Below are 22,327 nucleotides of genomic sequence, written 5' to 3'. Positions count from 1 at the left end.
GGAGCGTGCGATGGTGATCTCATCAACTTTGGAAACACTTCCAACACACATCGTCACCTCGCCCTTAGCCAGTCTCCGTTTAGTCCGTAGCTTTTGCTTCAAGTCACCAATAATAGTAACTGAACCGGTATCCAATACCCAGGTGCTACCAGGAGTACTAGTGAGGTACACATTAATAACACGTATATACTTTGTTGAAGTTGCCAGCCTTCTTATCTACCGTGCATTTGGGGTAATTCCGCTACCAGTGACCGTTGCCCTTACAATAGAAGCACTTAGTCTCGGGTTTGGGTTCAACCTTGGGTTCCTTCACTGGAGCGGCAACTGGTTTTCCATCCATGAGGTTTCCCTTCTAGCCCTTGCCCTTCTTGAAACCAGTGGTCTTGTTAAACCATCAACACTTGATGCTCCTTCTTGATTTCTACCTTTTGCGGTCTTAAGCACCGCGAACAGCTCCGGGATCAACTCCATCCCTTGCATGTCATAGTTCATCACGAATATCTAGTAGCTTAGTGATAGTGGCTAGAGAACTCTATCAATCACTATCTTATCTGGAAGTTTAACTCCCACTTGATTTAAGTGATTGTAGCACCCAGACATTCTGAGCACATGCTCACTAGCTGAGCTATTCTCCTCCATCTTGTTGGCAAAAGAACTTGTTAGAGGTCTCATACCTATCAACACGGGCATGAGCCTGAAATCCCAATTTCAGCTCTTGGAACATCTCATATGTCTTATGGCGTTCAAAATGTCATTGGAATCCCGATTCTAGGCCGTGAAGTATGGTGCACTAAACTATCAAGTAGTCATCAGGATGTGTCTGTCAGGTGTTCACAACATCCACAGACGACGTTGTAAGGGTTTGCACATCAAGCGGTACATCAAAGACGTAAGCCTTCTGTGTAGCAGTGAGGACACTCCTCGGACTACGGACCCAGTCCGCATCATTGCTTACAATATCTTTCAACTTGGTCTTTCTCTAGGAACGTATTGAAACAAGGAGCTACAACGTGAGCTATTTATCTACAACATATTTGCAAAGATAATTTAGACTATGTTCATGATAATTAAGTTCATCTAATCAAATTATTTAATGAACTCCCACTCAGATAGACATCCCTCTAGTCATCTAAGTGAAACATGATCCGAGTCAACTAAGCCGTGTCCGATCATCACGTGAGACGGACTAGTCAACATCGGTGAACATCTTCATGTTGATCGTATCTTCTATACGACTCATGCTCGACCTTTCGGTCTTCCGTGTTCCGAGGCCATGTTTGTACATGCTAGGCTCGTCAATTCAACCTAAGTGTATTGCTTGTGTAAATCTGGCTTACACCCGTTGTATTCGAACGTTAGAATCTATCACAGCCGATCATCACGTGGTGCTTCGAAACAACGAACCTTCGCAACGGTGCACAGTTAGGGGGAACACTTTCTTGAAATTATTGCGAGGGATCATCTTATTTAAGCTACCATCGTTCTAAGCAAATAAGATGTAAAACATGATAAACATCACATGCAATCAAATAGTGACATGATATGGCCAATATCATTTGCTCCTTTTGATCTCCATCTTCGGGGCTCCATGATCATCGTTGTCACCGGCATGACACCATGATCTCCATCATCATGATCTCCATCATCGTGTCTTCTTGAAGTTGTCTCGTCATCTATTACTTCTACTACTATGGCTAACGCTTTAGCAATAAAGTAAAGTAATTACATGACGTTTATGTTGACATGCAGGTCATAAATAAATTAAGACAACTCCTATGGCTCCTGTCGGTTGTCATACTCATCGACATGCAAGTCGTGATTCCTATTACAAGAACATGATCAATCTCATACATCACATATATCATTCATCACATCCTTTTGGCCATATCACATCACACGGCACATGCAGCAAAAACAAGTTAGACGTCCTCTAATTGTTGTTGCAAGTTTTTATGTGGCTGCTATAGGTTTCTAGCAAGAACGTTTCTTACCTACGCCAAAACCACAACGTGATATGCCAATTTCTATTTACCCTTCATAAGGACCCTTTTCATCGAATCCGATCCGACTAAAGTGGGAGAGACCGACACCCGCTAGCCACCTTATGCAACTAGTGCATGTCAGTCGGTGGAACCTGTCTCACGTAAGAGTACGTGTAAGGTCGGTCCGGGCCGCTTCATCCCGCGATGCCGCCGAATCAAGATAAGACTAGTAACGGCAAGTAAATTGACAAAATCGACGCCCACAACAGCTTGTGTTCTACTCGTGCATAGAAACTACGTATAGACCTAGCTCATGATGCCACTGTAGGAGATCGTAGCAGAAATTTAAATTTTCTACGCATCACCAAGATCAATATATGGAGTAATCTAGCAACGAGGGGAAGGGGAGTGTATCTACATACCCTTGTAGATCGCTAAGCGGAAGCGTTGCAAGAACGCGTATGAAGGAGTCGTACTCGCAGCGATTCAGATCGCGGTTGATTCTGATCTAAGCGCCGAACAACGGCGCCTCCGCATTCAACACACGTGCAGCCCGATCACGTCTCCCACGCCTTGATCCAGCAAGGGGAGAAGGAGAGGTTGGGGAAGACTCCGTCCAGCAGCATCACGACGGCGTGGTGGTGGAGGAGGAGCACGGAACTCCAGCAGGGCTTTGCCAAGCACTACGAGAGACGAGGAGGGAGAGAGGTGGGGATGCGCCAAGAGAGAGATGATCTCGTGTGTCTTGCAGCCCCCAATACCTCAAGTATATATAGGGGAAGGGGAGGGGCTGCGCCCCCATCTAGGGTTCCCTCCCTAGGGGTGGCGGCAGCCCCAAAACCCATCTAGGGTGGCAGCTAAGGGGGGAGAGAGAGGAGGCGCACCTGGGGTGGGCCTTAGGGCCCATCTGCCCTAGGGTTTACCCCCCTTCCCTCTTGGAGGCGCCTTGGGCCTTGGTGGGAGGTGCCCCAGCCCACCTAGGGGCTGGTCCCTTCCCACTATTGGCCCATGTAGGCCTCAGGGGCTGGTGGCCCTACCTGGTGGACCCCCGGGACCCTCCCAGTGGTCCCGGTACGTTACCGATAGCACCCGAAACTTTTCCGGTGACCAAAACGGGATTTCCCATATATAAAGCTTTACCTCCGGACCATTCCGGAACTCCTCGTGACGTCCGGGATCTCATCCGGGACTCCTAACAACATTCGGTAACCACGTACATACTTTCCCTATAACCCTAGCGTCATCGAACCTTAAGTGTGTAGACCCTACGGGCTCGGGAGTCATGCAGACATGGCCGAGACAACTCTCCAGTCAATAACCAACAGTGGGATCTGGATACCCATGTTGGTTCCCACATGCTCCACGATGATCTCATCGGATGAACCACGATGTCAAGGATTCAATCAATCTCGTATACAATTCCCTTTGTCTAGCGGTACGATACTTGCCCGAGATTCGATCGTCGGTATCCCGATACCTTGTTCAATCTCGTTACGGGCAAGTCTCTTTATTCGTTCCGTAACACATCATCTCGTGATCAACTCCTTGGTCACATTGTGCACATTATGATGATGTCCTACCGAGTGGGCCCAGAGATACCTCTCCGTTACACGGAGTGACAAATCCCAGTCTCTATTCGTGCCAACCCAACAGACACTTTAGGAGATACCCGTAGTGCACCTTTATAGCCACCTAGTTACGTTGTGATGTTTGGCACACCCAAAGCACTCCTACGGTATCCGGGAGTTGCACAATCTCATGGTCTAAGGAAATGATACTTGACATTAGAAAAGCTTTAGCATACGAACTACACGATCTTGTGCTAGGCTTAGGATTGGGTCTTGTCCATCACATCATTCTTCTAATGATGTGATCCCGTTATCAACGACATCCAATGTCCATGGTCAGGAAACCGTAACCACCTATTGATCAACGAGCTAGTCAACTAGAGGCTTACTAGGGACATGGTGTTGTCTATGTATCCACACATGTATCTGAGTTTCCTATCAATACAATTCTAGCATGGATAATAAAAGATTGTCATGAACAATGAAATATAATATAATAATAACTAATTTATTATTGCCTCTAGGGCATATTTCCAACACCTACCTTGTGGCCTCCTCTTTTGTTGACGTAGGGTCCAAGTCTCCTGGGTCTTGTTCGTTGAGAAAATCACATTCCCGAAGGTTTCATTCCGTTTGGACTCCGTTTGATATTCCTTTTCTTTGAAACCCTAAAATAGGAAAAAAAAACTACAATTCTGGGTTGGGCCTCCGGTTAATAGGTTAGCCCAAAAATAATATAAAAGTGGATAATAAAGCCCAACATAATGTCCAAAGTAGATGATATAGTATAGAGCAATCAAAAATTATAGATACATTGGAGACGTATCAACCGTCAGTGGATCGAATCATTGCCGCCATTAACATCATGCACGGGATCGAGAATTTTTGTTTTGTTTTTGAAACTAATAGTAGTAGCGCGGGTGGCACCCACGCTACTACTAACACACGCATAGTAGTAGCGCGGGTGGCACCCGCGCTACTACTAACAGTTAGCTGTAGCGAGCTAGTAGTAGCGCGGGCACCCGCGCTACTACTAGCTATTTAACCCGCCCTACTAGTAGGCTTTTTCCTAGTAGTGGACCCTCGACCCCTCACTGACCTCTCGAACACCTTCATTGTGAGCATGGTGCGGCTATTTTCATGGCTTAAAATGCGGACATGCCCGAGCTGAAGGTCATCAGCGCGGGCAAACTGCTTCCATCCGTTCTTCACGCACGGAAGGAAGCAGTTCACCCACGCTCATGACCTTCAGCTCGGGGACGTCCTCATCTTAAGCTACAACACCAGTCGGTCAGCACTCGGACTGGAAGATCCTCGACCCCTAGACCCTCGGCCCCTCAGCCCTCAACCCCTCGGCGACCAGCGATCCTCGACCCTTTTCCCCGACCCTCGACCCCTTGGCGACTGGTGATCCTCGACCCTCTGCCTCGACCCTCGACCCCTTGGCAACCGGTGATCCTCGACCCTCTGCCCTGACCCTCGACCCCTTGTCGACCAGCGATCCTTGACCCGGTTCCGTCGGCACCGACGCACCCCTAACCTCGACCCTCGACCCCTCGAAGAAGAAGAAGAAGAAGAAGAGGAGGAGGAGGAGGAGGAGAAGGAAAAAATGCTTGTGTGGCTGGAGGTGGACCCACCTGATCAGCAGGTAGCATTGCTGAACTAAAAAGTAGGTATCGGTGTTTCCTAAATCTTGCCAAACCATATGAGCTTGGGATCAAAAGAACACTTTCGCACTCAGTCCAGTTTAACATCCAGAGAGAGTGCAATGTTCAGGGGTTAGTGTAGCTGTGTAAATGGTACCGAGCATAGCCATGGGAGCTCAATACCAATCTCCAATGGTTTCACACATGGCAACAATATCCAGAATTAGAGTATAAAAGCGCTTACTGAAGTAATCTAACATTTTTTGTAATCGGCAGCAACCTAGATTTAGTTAGTTCAGCGGTGAGCAAAGAGTGCATTTTCCTTCCTTTTTAGAATATGTACTGTTTATCAAAAGAAAGTTTGGTGAGCAAACTGGTATTGATAAACTTATGTAAATGCTCCCACTTCGAAAATCCATCTCTACACCCAAGCTCATCTGCACCTGCGTTGACGAAAGAAATCAAAACAAATACTAGAAAATTCAAAAAAATCCATTTTTTGTGCAGTAGACAATTTGGTGTGTGAGGTCCGCTCCAATTTTCAAAGCATTTGGACATCTGAGGAGCTCTCAGCAAAAAAGACAAATTGATAGTCTATAAAAATGTTTACTCTTCATGTATTGTTTTGACCCGATTTGTCTTTTTGCTGAGAGCTGCCCAGATGTCCAAATAACTTGAAATTTGGAGTGGGCCTCATGCATCAAATTGTCTACCGCACAAAAAAACCTTGGAATTTTTTGAATCATATTTGAATTTTTACGAATTTTTTTAACCGGGTGCAGATGAGCCTGGGCACCGAAATGCCCTACTCCTCCCTCTTTACATACTGCCCCTGGTCCCTTTTAAAAATGCTTTTAGAGAAGCAGGAGCATATATGAATGACAGATAAATAGTTGCATGTATAATCCCTTTTAGAAATGCTTTTATAATTCAGTCTAATTTCTTCTTTCACTTCGTATTGACCTAATTTTTTGTTTAAAATAGGACGGTATATATTTGGTTTCGTTTCTTAAGCTTATGCACTTCCTTGATCATTCTCGGGTGTAGCTATACTTTGCTGCACATTTTCAAGGATGTAACTTAACAAAGTGCAATTTTAGGTGCCTGAATTTGATATATAGATACCATTTTGGGATAATGTACTTGCACCCTGATTGTTTTCATGTTGGCTTGTTTTGTATTGTAAGATGCTATACACCTTCGACCAAAACTTTAGAGGAGGTATGGAAGAACATGTACATTGTGTTGAAACCCGAAACCCTGCCTCAATGTTGAGATGACCCATCTAGATGTCCGTTTGCCATCAAGCTAAGCATCAAGTTTTTCGTTGGATTCAACCTGGCAATGTGTCCAGGCCTACAAATAGTTCAGGTTCTTAGTCCATCCTTTCTCAACAGTGGAACACTGAAGAAGTAGGTTGAGCAGAGAAACATTGTGACTTTGTGAGTGTCTCCATGTTGGATGACAACGTAGTTGAGAACAAAAAATCTCGGTTCACATTGCTTAACTTACTATATTTAATCTGCTAATATAGGTACTGAACTACCAGGTTCCTTCTATTGCAATCTATACGAAGGAAAATAGTGAGTGTTTCTTGAACCAATGTGTTAATGCACAAATCGGTGGCCTCTGTCTTCCAGATGACTATGATGTAAAAATTGAAAACGAAACAAGATTGTGTTGTAAAATGGGGCGACATAAGCTAATTGTTCGTTGCTAGGAAGTGCTTAGTTTTCCTTATTTGTAAGTATTTGTAAATATTTTAAAATTGCCGGCACAATGTTTATTTTATTTTTAGAAGTTTAGAATTGTTTTAGACCTTACATATGAAGTGGCTACTTCTACAGAAGCACAAATTTTCTTTTCATATTTACTGCTACATGCGCTGATACAAATTGATATATACAGTAAGCTCGAGAAAGGGTTCAATAGAAGTTTGATCATGTGATGTTTATATTAAATTGTTTTTTGCCAGACCAATAATAATTAATTTGACGGGCTCTCGTGGGTGCGGCATGCCGCCACGCCTCTGCCTGCCAGTAGACCATATTTATACTTAACTTCTATATTTATTTAATTTTTTATCAAACTACAATTTTCACTAGGACGTTCTTCCATAACTGTTAACATAATTAAGTAAACAAAAAATTACTAAATGTTAAGTGTGATGTTATTTGTTATACAATTGTAATGTCTATGTAGAAAGCATACATTTAATGTGCGTTTTCAACGTACTTCCCGTTAAAAAGATCAATAATTTGATCATAATGTGTGAAAAAATAGACAAAATTGCAAGCCTTCGTGGATAAATTTGAAATTTTTGTGTAACTAATATACATATATTTGTGTGTGTACTTGTTTGTTCGCATATCATTATTATCCTTAAATATCTTGGTATAGATCTCCAAAGATGTCAAGTCTAACAATTTCAAGTGGTTTCTAGTGTACCTATAACTTGATAAGCATTATCTCTTCTATATAAACTTGTTCAATATTTAGGTTAGTGTTTTCTTTAATGGTTGGACAACGTCGGATGCAAAACACGTTCGGGCCGTCTAGTCCGGACGATTGCGGACGATTTGAGAGTCGGTGTTGGAGATGGCCTAATGTAAGGCTTCGTGTTTCACTTTTCTTCCCACCATCCTTTAATCCAACCTTCCTCGCATGATGATCAATCACCTTAATTACTTATCTTCTAAACCAATTTCGTTTTAATTTAGTTAGCAAATGTCTCATCAAACAATATTACAATAAGGTAAACGACGAGTAGGATTGGATAAACATTTATTTACACAACCGCATTAATATAGGCAAGTAAATCATAAGCGAACATACTAAAATATTTATATACTGTTGCGACACCCGGGCATTGTCCTAGTTGAGATTAAAAAAAGTGAGCAGAAACCAAAAATGAGAGAAGGTGTGAGGATGAAAAAACCGGGAAAGAAAGTCAGACGAATCTATAACTTTCCTTTCAATAATCCTACACATGCAGGGGTTTTACAGGTCTGCTACAGACTCCCTCTTGCTAATTCGCTCGCCCCCCCCCCCCCTGATTTTCAGGGGTGGGCCCCTCCCGCTAATCCTAAGCCAATCTATTTGCTCCACATCATCCTGTACGACGAAACATGTAAAAAAAAGCCTGTAGCTCTAGCATTACTGCTTTCCTTTAATAGTAGAATGGTAAAATACCTTCCTCGGTCTCATGAAACGGTGACTATGTCATCCAACTTATTCCGTCTCTCATGTGCTCATGGCCATTGGTCAGCCCCCTAACTACTATGGCCTCGGTTAGTTAGGCCTTGTACAATGGGAGGTGCTTAGAGAAATAAATCAGACTTTCTTTAAGCACCGATGCTTATTTGTACAGGATAGACGCTTAACTAAGCGTCTCTCCCGTAGAAATAAGCACCGGTGCTTCAAAAAAACCCGGTTTATTTTTCTAAGCATCTCTCTAAGCACCTTCCATTGTACAAGGCCTTACTAGCCAAAACATAGCTTCTCTTTGAGCTACGAGCCACTGCACTGCCAAATTGAAAATCCTTTGTTGTGCCAAAGTTAAATGAAGCCCCTTGCCTAGTTTTATCGCTGTGATCTCGAAAAAGGATAGACGACTTTTGCTACTCAGCACTTTTATGAGGCTTTTCACCAACTAAAGAGTGCATAGAAATTGAAAAATAAAATATGTAATTTTTTCGGAGATTTTTTTAATCTATTCATCAACCGTTAAGGTAGTACAAAGTACACTAGAAGTACACCCGCAAAAGAAAAAAAGAACACTAGAAGTAAAATTTACCAGGTCCGTAGACCACCTAGCGACGACTACAAGCACTGGAGCGAGCCGAAGGCGCGCCGCCATCATCGCTCCTCCCACGTTGGAGCCGGGCAAACATTGTTGTACTAGACGGTCGAAAAGTCGTCATGCTAAGCCCCAATAGGACCAGCGTACCAGAACAGCAACCGTCGCTGATGAAGAGAAACGTAGATCGAAAAGATCCAACCTGTAGACAAAAGACTGGATCCAGACGAATCCACCGAAGACAAACACTGACCGGACCCCATGATATCCGCCGGAGACACACCTCCACATGACATTCGACGACACTTGAAGCATCACCGGGACGGGGCTAGGTGGGGAGAATTTTATTCCATCTTCAAAAAGCCACCGCCGCCCCGTCTTCTTGAGCATGGCACAAACCCTAACGAAACTCGAAAAAGAAACTATTAACAATGAGATGAAATGATTATAAAATTCATGATGCTATTAAGTTGTACATACATATTCAACTATATAACATGATTCTAAAGTTTTATGCCGAGAAGGACAATCTCGTGTCATGAGCAAGATAAATGAGTCTAGTACTCTACAGAAAGGAAAAAAAATGGACAAAATTGTCTAATTTTGCACAGGGTGAAAAAGTCGACCATATTTCCATATATTTTTATAAGCACATAAATAATTGAAACAAGAACATTGTATTTTCTTTGACACTGATTTTCACCATGGAAAATAGTTTTCCTTCATCATGTGCTTTCAGATGCACCTTCCATTTCCCTCCGAAGACCTCGTGTGACGTCAGCAACGCCATCCAACTCCCGACCTCTCCACGTGTCCATGGCCCCCACTCGCCTGCTGGCCATCGCCGTGTCTGCCTGTCATTACCAACTAGCGCACAACTCCTCCTCGTGTCTGGTCATAACCACCACATATACATGCCAAGATACCGATTTAGGAAGCATCCTATCTTGCTCTGTCATATCAAAGGTCAGATGATCTCCAAACAAACCTTCTATCCTGATCAATACTCTAAGATGCTAGATGCACCTATTTTCTTTTCATCCATAGAGATGCGCACATGCATAGAAAATGAAAATAAATAGAAAGAACGAAACAAAATCACACGAAAAGAGAGATGAAAATCACATGAAAGAGTGGAGAAAAATGTATCAATGATGAGACAAAATTTGCAAAGTGTTGTGGGAACCAAGGAAATTGAAAAAGATAAAAGCATCAACAGTGAGATGAGATGATTATAAAGTCTATGACATGATAATGCTTGTGCATTCAAGTATATAACATGATTATGAAGTTCTTACGTCAAGAAGAACAATTTCGCATCACGAGCAAAACAAACGAATCCAGGGCTCTAAAAAAGGAACAAATGCACAGAATTTGGCCGTTTCTACACAAGACGGGAACATCAGCCATATTTTCGTGTACTTTTATAAACGCGTGAACAATTGCATTTTCGTTGACACTAATCTCATCGGGGTAAAATCTTTTCCTTCATCGGGTCACGCGTGCTGCCGGATGCACCTTCCATTTCCCTCCAACGACCTCTTGTGATCTCACTTGGCAGCGACTACGCCATCCAACTCCCGGCCCTCGGCCACCCCCTGGCCACCGCGGCCTCTGCCATGTCATCACCGGGCAGCGCACATCTCCTCTTCATGCCCAATCAATAACCGCCACATAAAACACACCACATCAATACCAATTTAGAAAGCATCCTACCTGGTTCCGTCGCGTTGAGGGGCCACGCGATCTCGGAAAAGGGCATTTTCTGCGCCCCCAAGTCAACACTTCAATCGGCTGAATGCACCCTTTTCTATCTATCTGGAGAGGAGTGTACGTTGTTATACATTGGAATAAAAGTAGAAGGATGATTATAAATAATAAAGTCACGTGAAAAGCGAAGGGAAAAAGAAAGACGGTTTTTGTTTTTTGAGGGAAAAAGAAAGACGAATTAACACGTAGGCAATTTTTTTGCAAACGAGAGAGGCGAGTGACGCGACGTCGGCCACGCACGCACGCACGCGTCCGCCTGCGTCTCCCACCGGAAATCTCCACGATCCAAAATCCAACTCCACCAGAGACAGAGAAGAGAGCCGAGATCCAAAATCCAGTTCCCCTCCACCGATCCGCCTCCTCCTCCTCCTCCTCCTCCTCGATCCATCGCGCCGAGATCCAAACCCTAGCCCTCCCTCTCGCCCCTCTCCCTGGAGGGATCGGCGCCGGGCGGATGGGGTCCGACTCCGACGACGCCGACTTCTTCGACAAGCTCGTCGACGACGACGACGACGACGCCAAAGCGCCCCCCTCCTCTGCCGCCGCCTCCGCCAAGGTGCCCCCCTCTGCCGCCGACGAGGCCGCCGCGGCCGCGGACCTCGCGGCCCTCACCCTGTCCAACGGCGACGGCGACGGCGACGAGGACGCCCCCGCCACTGGAGGGGCGCCGGAGCCCGAGCCCGCGGCGGCCGTGGTGGCCCCTCAGACCGCGGCTGAAGCCCCGACTGACGCCGCGGATCCTCCGCCTCCCGCTCCTCAACCCGAGGCTGAAGCCCTGGCAGCGCCCCGTGATGCTGAGGTCCTGACCGCGGCCCCTGATGCCGGGGTCCTGGCCGCGGCCCCTGACAACGAGGTTCCGGCTGGGCTACCCGAGGTGAAGGCGGTGGCCGCTGCTGACCCCGAGGGCAGGTCGCCGGGTTCAGGGTCCGGGTCAGGCTCCTCCAAGGGCGTCCGTACCACGGTCAAGCAAGTGCAGTGGAGTCTCTTCGGCGCCGACATCACCAGCGGCACCGAGCCGGATCCGTTCAGCGACCTCCTGGCCGACGACGCATTTCTCGGAGCCGGGGTCCAGGGAGCGCAGGTGTCAGGTATGGGTGCCAGCAGTGTCGGAGCCGTGGATCACAGCTTCTTCAATCGAGCGGGCAGCAGCAATGCCAGTTCCCAGCTGGGCTGGGGGACTGGTTCAGGGGAATTCCTCGCGGATGGCGGTGTTGGTGAAGACGCCTTTTTCGGGGTGCAGGGTTCGGCTGTGGGGACTGCTGGTAGCATTGTGGCGGCGGATCATAGCTTCTTCAATGGAGTGGACGGCAATGCCAATTTGCAGTCGTATATGGGTGCTGGTGTCGTGGAGTCTGCGGATCATCAGAACACCAGTGCACAGTCTGACTGGACCGCCGGGGCTGTGGACCCCTCAGATCCCTACCCTGGCTGGAAGTGGGACGTGGCAACAGGGCAGTGGTATCAGGTGGATGCAATAGGTGCTCAAGGCTTTGCTGATCATGGCGGTGCTGTAGCGGCCTTTGGGAGCGAAAATGTTCAGCAGCAGCACCTCGGTGTTTCGTACCTGCAGAACTCTTCACAGGCAGGGTTGGAGACCATCACAGAGGAGGGCAGTGCCGCTGCCGCGAGCTGGGGCCAGGATCAGAGCAGCGCAGCCGCAGCGGAGTACCCACCAAACATGCTCTTCTATGCTGAGTACCCTGAACATTACTATGACACCAACACTCAGCAGTGGTTCACGCTCGAGTCATATCAGCAAAGTGTCTTGCAAGCTGCAACTCCGGCATCAGCAGTAGATGCATTTGCTGGGGCAGGTCACAGTGTAGCTCGTACTGGGAATACTCAGGCAAGTAGTTTTAATCAGCAGAACCAATGGCAGCATGGTTCGGTAGCCAACAGCATGCAGCCTTATACCGAGAATCAGATTAGTCAGCCGGCGTATACTGAACCTTTGAAGCCCTCTACAAATTATGGAACTGCTATCAACACATTCGTGCCTAATATCAACACATTCGTGCCTTCTACAAGTCAATACAGTGGTAGTGGCGAGGGCCACCAGGTTAGTAACAAGGTCTTCCAACCTACCAGTTATCAGAGTGCTGCTCACAAGGGTTTTGAACCGTATAAAAACAATCAAAGTGCTATCAACACATTTTTGCCTTCCACAAGTCAATACAATAGTAGTGGTGAGGGCTACCAGGTTAGCAACAAGGGTTTCCAACCTACCAGTTACCAGACTGCTGCTCATAAGGGTTTTGAACCGCATAAAAACAATCAAAGTGCTATCAACACATTTTTGCCTTCTACAAGCCAATACAGTGGTGGTGGTGAGGCCCACCAGGTTAGTAACAAGGGTTTCGAACCTACTAGCCATCAGAGTGCTCACAAGGGTTTTGAACCATATAAGATCAATCAAAGTACTTCTGCTAGCCATGACAGTGGGTCCAGGGGATTTGAGCCTTCACAAGGTCACCAGGGGTTTAAACCTTTCACGAATAACCAGAGAAGCACAGGATTTGTACCTTCCACAAGTCACCAGATTGCCCACAAGGAATTTGAACCTCCGAAAGATAATCAAGCTCACCATGTAGCACACCAATCTTCATCAGGCCATGGTTATGACTATCCAAATGGCTTTGTTGAGCCACAAAAAGGTGTTCCTGTAACAAGCATGTACCAGATGCAAACACAGACTGATCCTGCCACACACATGCATTTACCAAATAACTATGTGAGCAATGAGAACTCCATGAGCTTTCCTCAGCAGCTAGCTCCATCTCAACAACTCGGTTACTCCCACCACGAGGAGAGGTCGTCAGCTGGACGCCCACCACATTCGCTGGTTGCGTTTGGATTTGGTGGGAAGCTTGTAGTTATGAAAGAGACCAGCTCGATGACTACAAACTTTGACAGTGGAAATCAGGTATCTTCATCACAGTCTTTATAATATTCTTGTTTGCAATTAAGTTGTAGCTAATAGCTTTTACCGTTTCATTGAAGGGCAATTCTCAAGGCACGCTGTCAATTCTTAATATATCGGAGGTTGTTGCTGATAAAATTGATCAACAAGGGGTCCCTAATGGCAGTGCACTTAGCTACTTCTATGCTTTGTGTCGTCGACCTATTCCTGGCCCCCTTGCTGGAGGAAGTGCTGCAGCAAAGGACCTGAATAAATGGCTTGATGATATTATCGGAGGCTACGAGTCTTCTGTCAGCGATTTCCAAGGAGGGGATATTCAAAAGCTGCTTATATCGTTGCTGAAAATATCATATCAACACTATGGAAAACTCCGTTCACCCTTTGGGCCCGATCCATCGCGTGAGGTATTTTCTGTTTCGTCTTGGTATATTCTGTTTGGAAGTATCCATGCTTTTCCTTGAGCAGCATCATTGATTTTAGGGTACTGTAAAATCTTCACGGGAGCAATCAATGTAGTACACTGTGGCACTGATAATCCAGTCTTGCGCTGCAAGCACATACCAAATATACTCTCTCTAATACTTTGTAGGGACCTGTGATACAAATTTGGACAGAATAAATAACTTCTTGATCTTAAAAATTAGGCCTGGCACTTTTATGGGCCTGTATTCAATCACTTCTGGGCCCTGCTGGTGGATGCAGTCCTACATCGTTGTCTGCTTATTTGTTCTTCTGCATATATCATGTTGAAAGAAAAACGAATCTTGATGCTGGAAAACAGTGACATGTCAGAGTTATGTGGTAGCTGTCTACTTCTCTGATAGATGCACCCTAGGTTAGATACCAGATTCGCAGCAATCACAGGTTAACCCTGATCCTGATTGCTTGCTGGTGGCAAATTTGTCGATGCCTACCTGATGGCAAGGGCCAGGAGATATCCTTGGCACTCTCTGCCTTCTTTCTGCTGCCCTCACAGCCGGATATGGCGAGGTTAATCTCTATCCTTGAAGAGAGCCACATCCTTGGCATCCTGGATGAGATTTGCGGGGTGAGGGTTTTGGAGAGGATGGGTTGCATGAGAGGGACTAAGGGGGAGATGATCAATAGACAGTTAGGGTAGTGTGGCCGTGTGAGCGATCGAGAGGAGAAGTGCTGGCACAAAGGGAGAGGCGAGCGACAAGGACTTGGGGTTTCCTTCGCATTCAAGGGGCATTGCCGCACTGGGTTTGTTGTGTGCATCTGTCTCAGTTTGTCCTTTTCATTTATTTTTCTTTTCCATTTTATTATCATGTGGGGATCTTCTGTAGTTGTAAGTCTATGGTTTGATTGGTGTTTTGATTTTAAGTATAGATCAATATTTGTATATTAGAGCCCTTGAACTGAAAGTGTCCGGTTTAAATGAAAGAGGTATTCTCCCATTGAGCCTTATAAGTGGTGTACCACGAACTGCAGATCTAGGAATTACTCTTAATGAAACGATATTATGCTTTTCATTAAACAAAAGAGGATTCCACATTAAAGCCATCCTTTGTTAGATTGTGTTCTGCTTGAAATGGCTTCAAGTCAATCCCTATTAGCTACCTATAAGTGGTTTGTGGCCTTTTGGCCCATGCGGCATTTTTCATATGCCAAGTATTTTGGCTCATGCCTATAAAGCAGCGCTGTAAGGATTTACATTGTGAACATCTACAAGTAACTCGATTCAGCTTTATCATTTCTCGTCGCGTGCTTGAATGTCTCTTTTTAATATGATATGATATTAAAATTATCCCATGTTGCCCCAAGCCCCACCCCCAGGTGGAATAATGAATGTCTTTGAATTATTGGTAACAGGGTATGGATGACCTCATGTGCCCATATGGAATAACAAATTTATTTTTGAATTGCTGTTAACAGGGTATGGATGGCCCAGACACTGCAGTAACAGCGCTTTTTTCATCATGTAGTAGTAATAGTGCCCGTATGAGAGACCATTGCATGAAAAATATCCCCTCAGAAAACCAGATACAGGTAATTCTGTTTTCTTGGCTATCTGTGCTGTCTCATCTAGCAACTATGGCCTTGGTTGAACCAACTATTCTACTGCAGGCTACTGCTCAAGAAGTTCAAAATCTTCTAGTTTCTGGTAAAAGGAAAGATGCGCTTCAGTATGCGCAGGAAGGTCAGCTTTGGGGACCTGCACTGATCCTTGCTTTACAACTTGGTGATCAGGTCTGCTTCACTCTGTAAATCTGCTGTCCCTAGACTGCTTGGTGGCTTTGCCTTTCTTTTTTCCCTGAACAATTGATGATCTTTTCATTGACTGGTCATGCAGTTTTATGCGGATACTGTGAAGAAAATGGCTTACTGTCATTTCAAATCTGGATCACCTTTGAGGACATTGTGCCTTCTTATCGCTGGACAACCAGCAGATGTTTTTAAGCCTGAGAACCCTGTCGATGCCAATTATGCCACTTTACATACGCAGCAACAGCCTGCAGAGGTAATACACAAGAACTTATTTATTGCATTCTTGCCTGTGATTTGAAGGAGCAACAGGATGCATATTTAAATGGAACCTCCACATTTATTACTCTTGAGTTTAAATGACTTTCACTGGAAGGAATTGGAACCATGCTGTCCATAGTTTTTGTGTCATAGTGTGCTGCCACACAGAACTCTGGATCTTCTTTAGCCTGCACAATGTTTTTGTTTGTCATCTTTTAAACTGCAATTGCTTTTTAAATCCTGACATGGATTTTGCCTGACTTCTCTCGACTTCTCATTTCATGATTCTCGACATTTTACGTGGAGTGCCCGTTCTTTTTTCCATTTTAGTTACTTTGAAGTTAAATGTAGTGTGGCTTTTCTGTCCGACAGGGTACTCCTGTGGGCATGCTGAATGACTGGCAACAAAATTTGGCAATTATAACTGCAAACAGGACAAAAGCAGATGAGCTTGTAATCACTCACCTTGGGGATTGCCTTTGGAAAGAGAGAAATGAGGTTTGCATCTGTTTGAGTGTTCGTTTCCTTTACATGTTTTAGCTGAATACCTTATATTATTATATATGTATATGCAGGTTGCAGCTGCTCATTCATGCTATTTAGTTGCTGAGCTAAATATCGATCCATACTCCGAAAGTGCAAGAATGTGTTTAGTCGGAGCAGACCATCTGAGATGTCCTCGCACATTTAGCAGCCCTGAAGCTATACAGGTCTTCTAAATCTGCACACTTTACTTTGTGTATGTTTGTGGTTGTGGACATGTGCGAGCACACATGTGATGGTGCATTTGATCTTCTATGATAATAGTTGCTCAGATAAGAATAGTTGTGTATCTTGTTTGGCCCCCGTCCCTCTCCCACCAACCCATGGTCGGGCTGCAGATTAGATATGTTGCAACATCTGTCAAATTGGGATTTTATTATTTTGCTACTTGCTCTTTAGCATTCCTTTCTGGTTGGAAACTATAGTTTTTAAACTAGTGGGAGAAAAAAATATCTGCATTTCCTTCATGGGTGTTGGTCACATCTTTATTTTGCTTGGTTACTGCTCGTCCTCTCGTAGCAAGTACATTAATTTTCACTTGTCATTTGCTGTTCCTGAACAAACACTGCATTCCTTTCATTGTCATTTGCTGTTCCTGAATAAATACCACATTTTTTTCATTGGCATTTGCTGTTCCTGAACAAATACCATTGTGAACTTACAGAGAACAGAGTTGTATGAATATGCGAAAGTTCTTGGTAATTCTCAGTATATCCTCCTGCCATTTCAACCATATAAGCTGATATATGCATACATGCTTGCGGAGGTTGGGAAGGTCTCTGATTCACTAAAGTAAGTTTCTGGGCTATTTCATATCTCCTTGTATCCTAGTTATGCAAACTCATTTTAAAACTTGAATGTCCTTCCTAAGGTACTGTCAAGCATCTTTGAAGCTGCTGAAATCCTCTGGCCGTGCGCCTGAACTAGAAGCATGGAAGCAATTGTTTTCATCTCTGGAGGAGCGGATACGCACCCACCAGCAGGTATGACTTCTGTGCAGTTAATGTTGTTTATTGATCTTGAGCATTTTGTCCTGTTAACTGAGAATTGACTTGGCCACTTGTAGGGTGGATATGGCACAAATCTTGCTCCAAAGCTTGTTGGAAAGATTTTCTCAACATTTGATAAATCTTTGTCCCGCATGATGGGTACACAAACACAACCCGCACCAGTGCCGCCATTGTCACAGGGCTCTTTTGGTGACAGAGATTTCTATCCTGTTCCTCAAGTTACAAATCCTGCTCCTCCGGTTACAAACTTTGTAAATAGTCAGTCACCGATGCCTATGTCATCTTCTACTTCGGAGCAGTTTATGAGTGAAATAGCAGAAAATAGCGACCCTGACAAGAAAGGCGCTCATAGCAGAAGTGTCTCTGCACCAGACTTAAAGAAAAAACAGGTAGGTTATAAGGCATATGATTTTTCCTATCTTGTTGCATATTATAATGTGTGCATTTGAATTTAGTGGTGTATTACCTTGGTCAAGATGGTGTGGCCACTATATATCTTCTTGTCTCCTGAATTTGTCACTAACCTAATACATATGCCCACTCCAAATATACTTCTATGTGCTCGCAAACGAAGGAGCACATGTTACATTGGAATATTTTCTGGAGGTTTTTTTCATTTCTCTGTCTGACATTGACCGTCTAACAGGGTGGTGGATCAGATAATGCGCAAAGCACATCAGGTTCAGGCAGTTCGCGATTCGGATGGTTGCTGCAGAAAACAGTGGGGCTTGTTTCGAAATCTTCCAACCAGGTGTGTGCTGATAACTTCCATACTTATGCATACCTTTCGCTATGTGCAGTAACTAAAATAATGTTCTTATTGTCTGAAGGCCAAGTTGGGGGAAGAGAACAGCTTCTACTATGATGAGAACCTGAAGCGGTGGGTGGAGCGAGGTGCTGCGATCCCTGCTGCTGCGGAGCCTCCCCTTGCCCCACCTCCAACAAAAGCCTCATTCCAGAACGGCGTTCCAGATCACAACAACTCGACTGGGCCCCCCAGCGGCGGAGGTTATACACCTAATGGATTTTCAGAAGCGAAGCCTCCAAATCCTTCGGAGCCGGTTTCAGGGATGCCGCCGATGCCACCTAGCCAGAATCAGTTCTCAGCACGCGGGAGGGCGGGTGTTAGATCAAGGTAATTTTGTTTAGTTCCACCGCCACTGCCTTGCATTTTACTTCTTCACCAAGTGGCCAAGTGGGCCCAAGTGGGCTATAACATACCCTAATCTGTGTAGATACGTCGACACATTCAACAAGGGTGGTGGTGGTGGAAACTCCTTCGGAGGGCCGTCATACAACAGACCGGCCATGCCATCGGTGAACAAGCTGCCCGCCGCCAGTTTCTTCGTCCCAACTCCAGCCGCAGATGCTTCATTGCAGCCGACCGAGCCAACAGCCGACGCGCACAGCGAAACCGCAAACCAGGACGGGCCATCGTCCTCACCGGCAGTTGAGTCCTCATTCTACGCCTCCCCGCCGCCCCCAATGCAAATACAACCAGGCATGCAGCGGCACCCGAGCATGGACAACATCATGACCCCCTCTGGCAGTGGCAACGGCTCCTTCTCGAAGTCACGGGCAGCATCATGGAGCGGGACATACTCGGAGCAGATGAGCAGCACCGCCGCCTCGAGATCGCCGGACGGGCAGACCATGCAGTCCCCGCCAATGATGCCCGGCGTAAGACCTTCCCACAGCCGCTCCCACAGCAACTCGTCCCTTAATCGGTTCAACAGCGGTGGGTTCGGGGAGGATCTCCAGGAGGTGGAGCTTTGATACTCGAAACAAGGTTATGGAGAAAAGCGCAAGCGAGCGAGGCCGCCAGATTTTTCTTTCTTCTTGCTGATAGTTCGTTCTGTATTTAATATCCGTGATATATATGTCGCTAGAAAGGTACAAAAAAAAGGAGAGGAGCGGCGTCCCTTTTTTCTTTTTTTGCATGGGAAGCGTGCGGACGCCATTGTACATGATAGTTGTTCAACCATCATCTCAAGCCAGATGTTGGAGAGAAGAAATAAATGAGTATCCAGGGAGGAGAGGAGACTTGTAGCAGTAACTTGTTAAGATAGCAAGAAAGAAGCATGCACAAACTAGGTACATTTTAGAGCCTTTGATTCATCTCATCATTATGTAACTTGAGACTTTGGATTTCATAATCGGTCGCGGCTGTTCGGTCACTGCTCTTCTTTCAATTCTTATGCTGAGTATCATTTTTGCGTTTGGAATTGGTGTATATACTGTCCTAAAAGAACTATCTTGTCACATAGCTTGCAGTACTCCACCCGTAAAGAAATATAAGAGCGTTTAGATCACCACTTTAGTGATCTATGAAATATAAAAGCGTTTAGATCACTATTTTATTGATATTTACAGAGGGAGTACATAATAATATAAGAGCGTTCTTCTTCATGATCGGAATCGGCAGAGTTGATTGCGCTTCTTGACCAGTAGTGTGGACCATGGTAGGGAGACTAGAGGTGTGGTTGCGGGACGACGGGGTGGTGGCGAACGAGCTAGGTGACAAAGGTGTAGTGCTGCGGCGACAAGTCCGACGACCATGGAGGACTTCTCTCCGGTAACACTCCTCTTTCCCTGCTCTCCTTCCAGCTCTTCCCTTTGCACCTCCTCAGCCACCTCTCCTCTCCTCACCCTACAAGATTAGCACAAGTTGAAATTGCAGACACCCCCATATCTTAAGTTTCGTGGACGCTGGCGAGAGTGAAGATGAACGGATGATGACCACGGTCGTACACACCGTCCGCAACATCTTCTGCATTGCACGCGGAGGCGGAGCCATCGTCGGATGGAAAACTTTTCCTGTCGGCACTTTCTAGGGCAACTCATTTATGCCGGGAATACTTATTGCCGACATATTATATGCCCTTTAAGGCCACTTTTGCCGGCAGTTTGACCGACCTTAAATAGAATGTCATGGCGATGTAGTGTTTGCCATACTAAAAAAATAAATCTAATGTTTGATTTCTAGCGAAATCCTAATTCAAAACCCTGCCTACTCAACATGAGCACATGACATTAGGGAATAGGGAATCCAGCAATAGAATCTCTCCGACTGATGGTGGCAAAGATTTGCGGTGACTGAGAAAATCCAAGTACCATCCGAATAACAAACCAATCATGGTGATCGCCATAGAAAATCAATTACGCCTGGTGAAAGACAAGTACAATGCCATTAAGTCAGGGGTAATTATAAAATCAAACCAGTGTATTAAAAAAATACAAAAAAGTACATCATGGATAAAACATCAACATAAGACAAGAAAAACAATGAGTGAGCCTTTAAATTTGAAACATTATTCGTCCAGAAATGGGAAAGGATATACTATCCGGAATGGAGGTAGTAGCACATTAAGTTGACTGGTGTTGACAAAATGAGCAACTGGTCATGGAATATGTGTACTGTGCATGAGCAAATATGCATATATATTATGACTGTGATGTCCAAATATTGAAAAATCCTAACAGTGTGTTCCCGGTGTTTATAGTAAAAAGGAGTGTTCCAGTTGATAACTAACTCTATACTGGCACATAAGAAAATGTCACATGGTATACAGTCAGTCCATAAGCACATCATAACAATGTGTTCTGGACCGTCTCAGTTAATACTAAATGCACAAACAACAGTCTATGTGTACAGAATATGACATACCTATGTGGCAACAATATTTCAATGTAAATAGAAAATTGTTTCATCATCTCTAGGAAATGGGAAATGATCAGTAGTTGTAGACGCTGCTCACAAAAGAGACGGTATATATTCCAATAAACCAACTATTAACAGCATCGTATTTTTAAAACCGTGGTAATGTGAAAACTAATTATTTCAATGGGCGTGCAATAAATACTCCAATTTCTATAAGACATAGCTTTATCAGCCTGGTTTGCAAAAAGAGGTCAATATCTCTTTTTAAAATATACTGCAAAAATACTATACTACGGTTTATAAAAACATGGTATTTGTTGGTGCCAAACACATAAAAAATATTCAAACTATGGTTTCTACATAATCACGATATTCTAAAAAAATCCAAAAATAAAAACTTTGCTGCCAAATGCAGCTGAAGCTATAAAAGCCCCGCATATTTGAGATCAAGGACGTACGGCGTCAATCTACCAGCAACACATAAAGAACAAGCGGTATGTGGTAAGCAATCCAAACAATTAAAAAAATGATACCAGTTAAGCATGAATAATAAATACAGTAGATTAGCAGCAAAAGTGTTGAAATTTAAGCAAGGCAGACTATACCCCTATGCGCCACTTTCCCTTCACTCGCCACCTGCACGGTTTCTTCCGGTTGCATAATTGTCCTTTGTTCCTGAAACCAAGCAGAGAAGAATATCAATCAGCTCGCCTCATTGACTTGTAGCAAAAATCATGAAAAACAATGCAGAGATAGATGAAAAAAAGAGAGGTGGTACTTTTCTTTAGAAAAGAAGGATGGCTCCTGGCCTCAGCATCTCGGAGATGCATGCATACACTTTATTAATTATTCAAAAAGAGAGGTGGTACTGATCTGACTCACCAGTATTCACGAATGCAACATGTGTAGATTTGGTAGATAAGGCAACAGGGTCCAAATAC

General features: G+C 44.8%; 1 protein-coding gene across 1 annotated transcript; it reads left to right on the top strand.

Annotated features, from left to right (window-relative positions):
* Positions 1-11,009: 11,009 nt before the first annotated feature.
* LOC125518991 (protein transport protein SEC16A homolog) lies at positions 11,010-19,902 on the top strand. The gene is made up of 13 exons (XM_048683876.2): positions 11,010-13,688; positions 13,766-14,089; positions 15,582-15,695; positions 15,774-15,896; positions 16,000-16,167; positions 16,545-16,670; positions 16,748-16,882; positions 17,380-17,507; positions 17,587-17,698; positions 17,782-18,114; positions 18,372-18,476; positions 18,556-18,860; positions 18,961-19,902. The coding sequence occupies exons 1-13, from the start codon at positions 11,220-11,222 to the stop codon at positions 19,499-19,501; spliced, it is 4,983 nt and encodes a 1,660-aa protein (XP_048539833.2). The 5' UTR covers positions 11,010-11,219; the 3' UTR covers positions 19,502-19,902.
* Positions 19,903-22,327: the final 2,425 nt, after the last annotated feature.

Source organism: Triticum urartu, chromosome 7A (assembly GCF_056163025.1).
Source record: "Triticum urartu cultivar PI428250 chromosome 7A, HENAU_Tu73, whole genome shotgun sequence".
NCBI classification, from domain to species: domain Eukaryota; kingdom Viridiplantae; phylum Streptophyta; class Magnoliopsida; order Poales; family Poaceae; genus Triticum; species Triticum urartu.
Note: the sequence above shows the minus strand (reverse complement) of the source record. Positions and strands in the feature narration are given on the sequence as shown.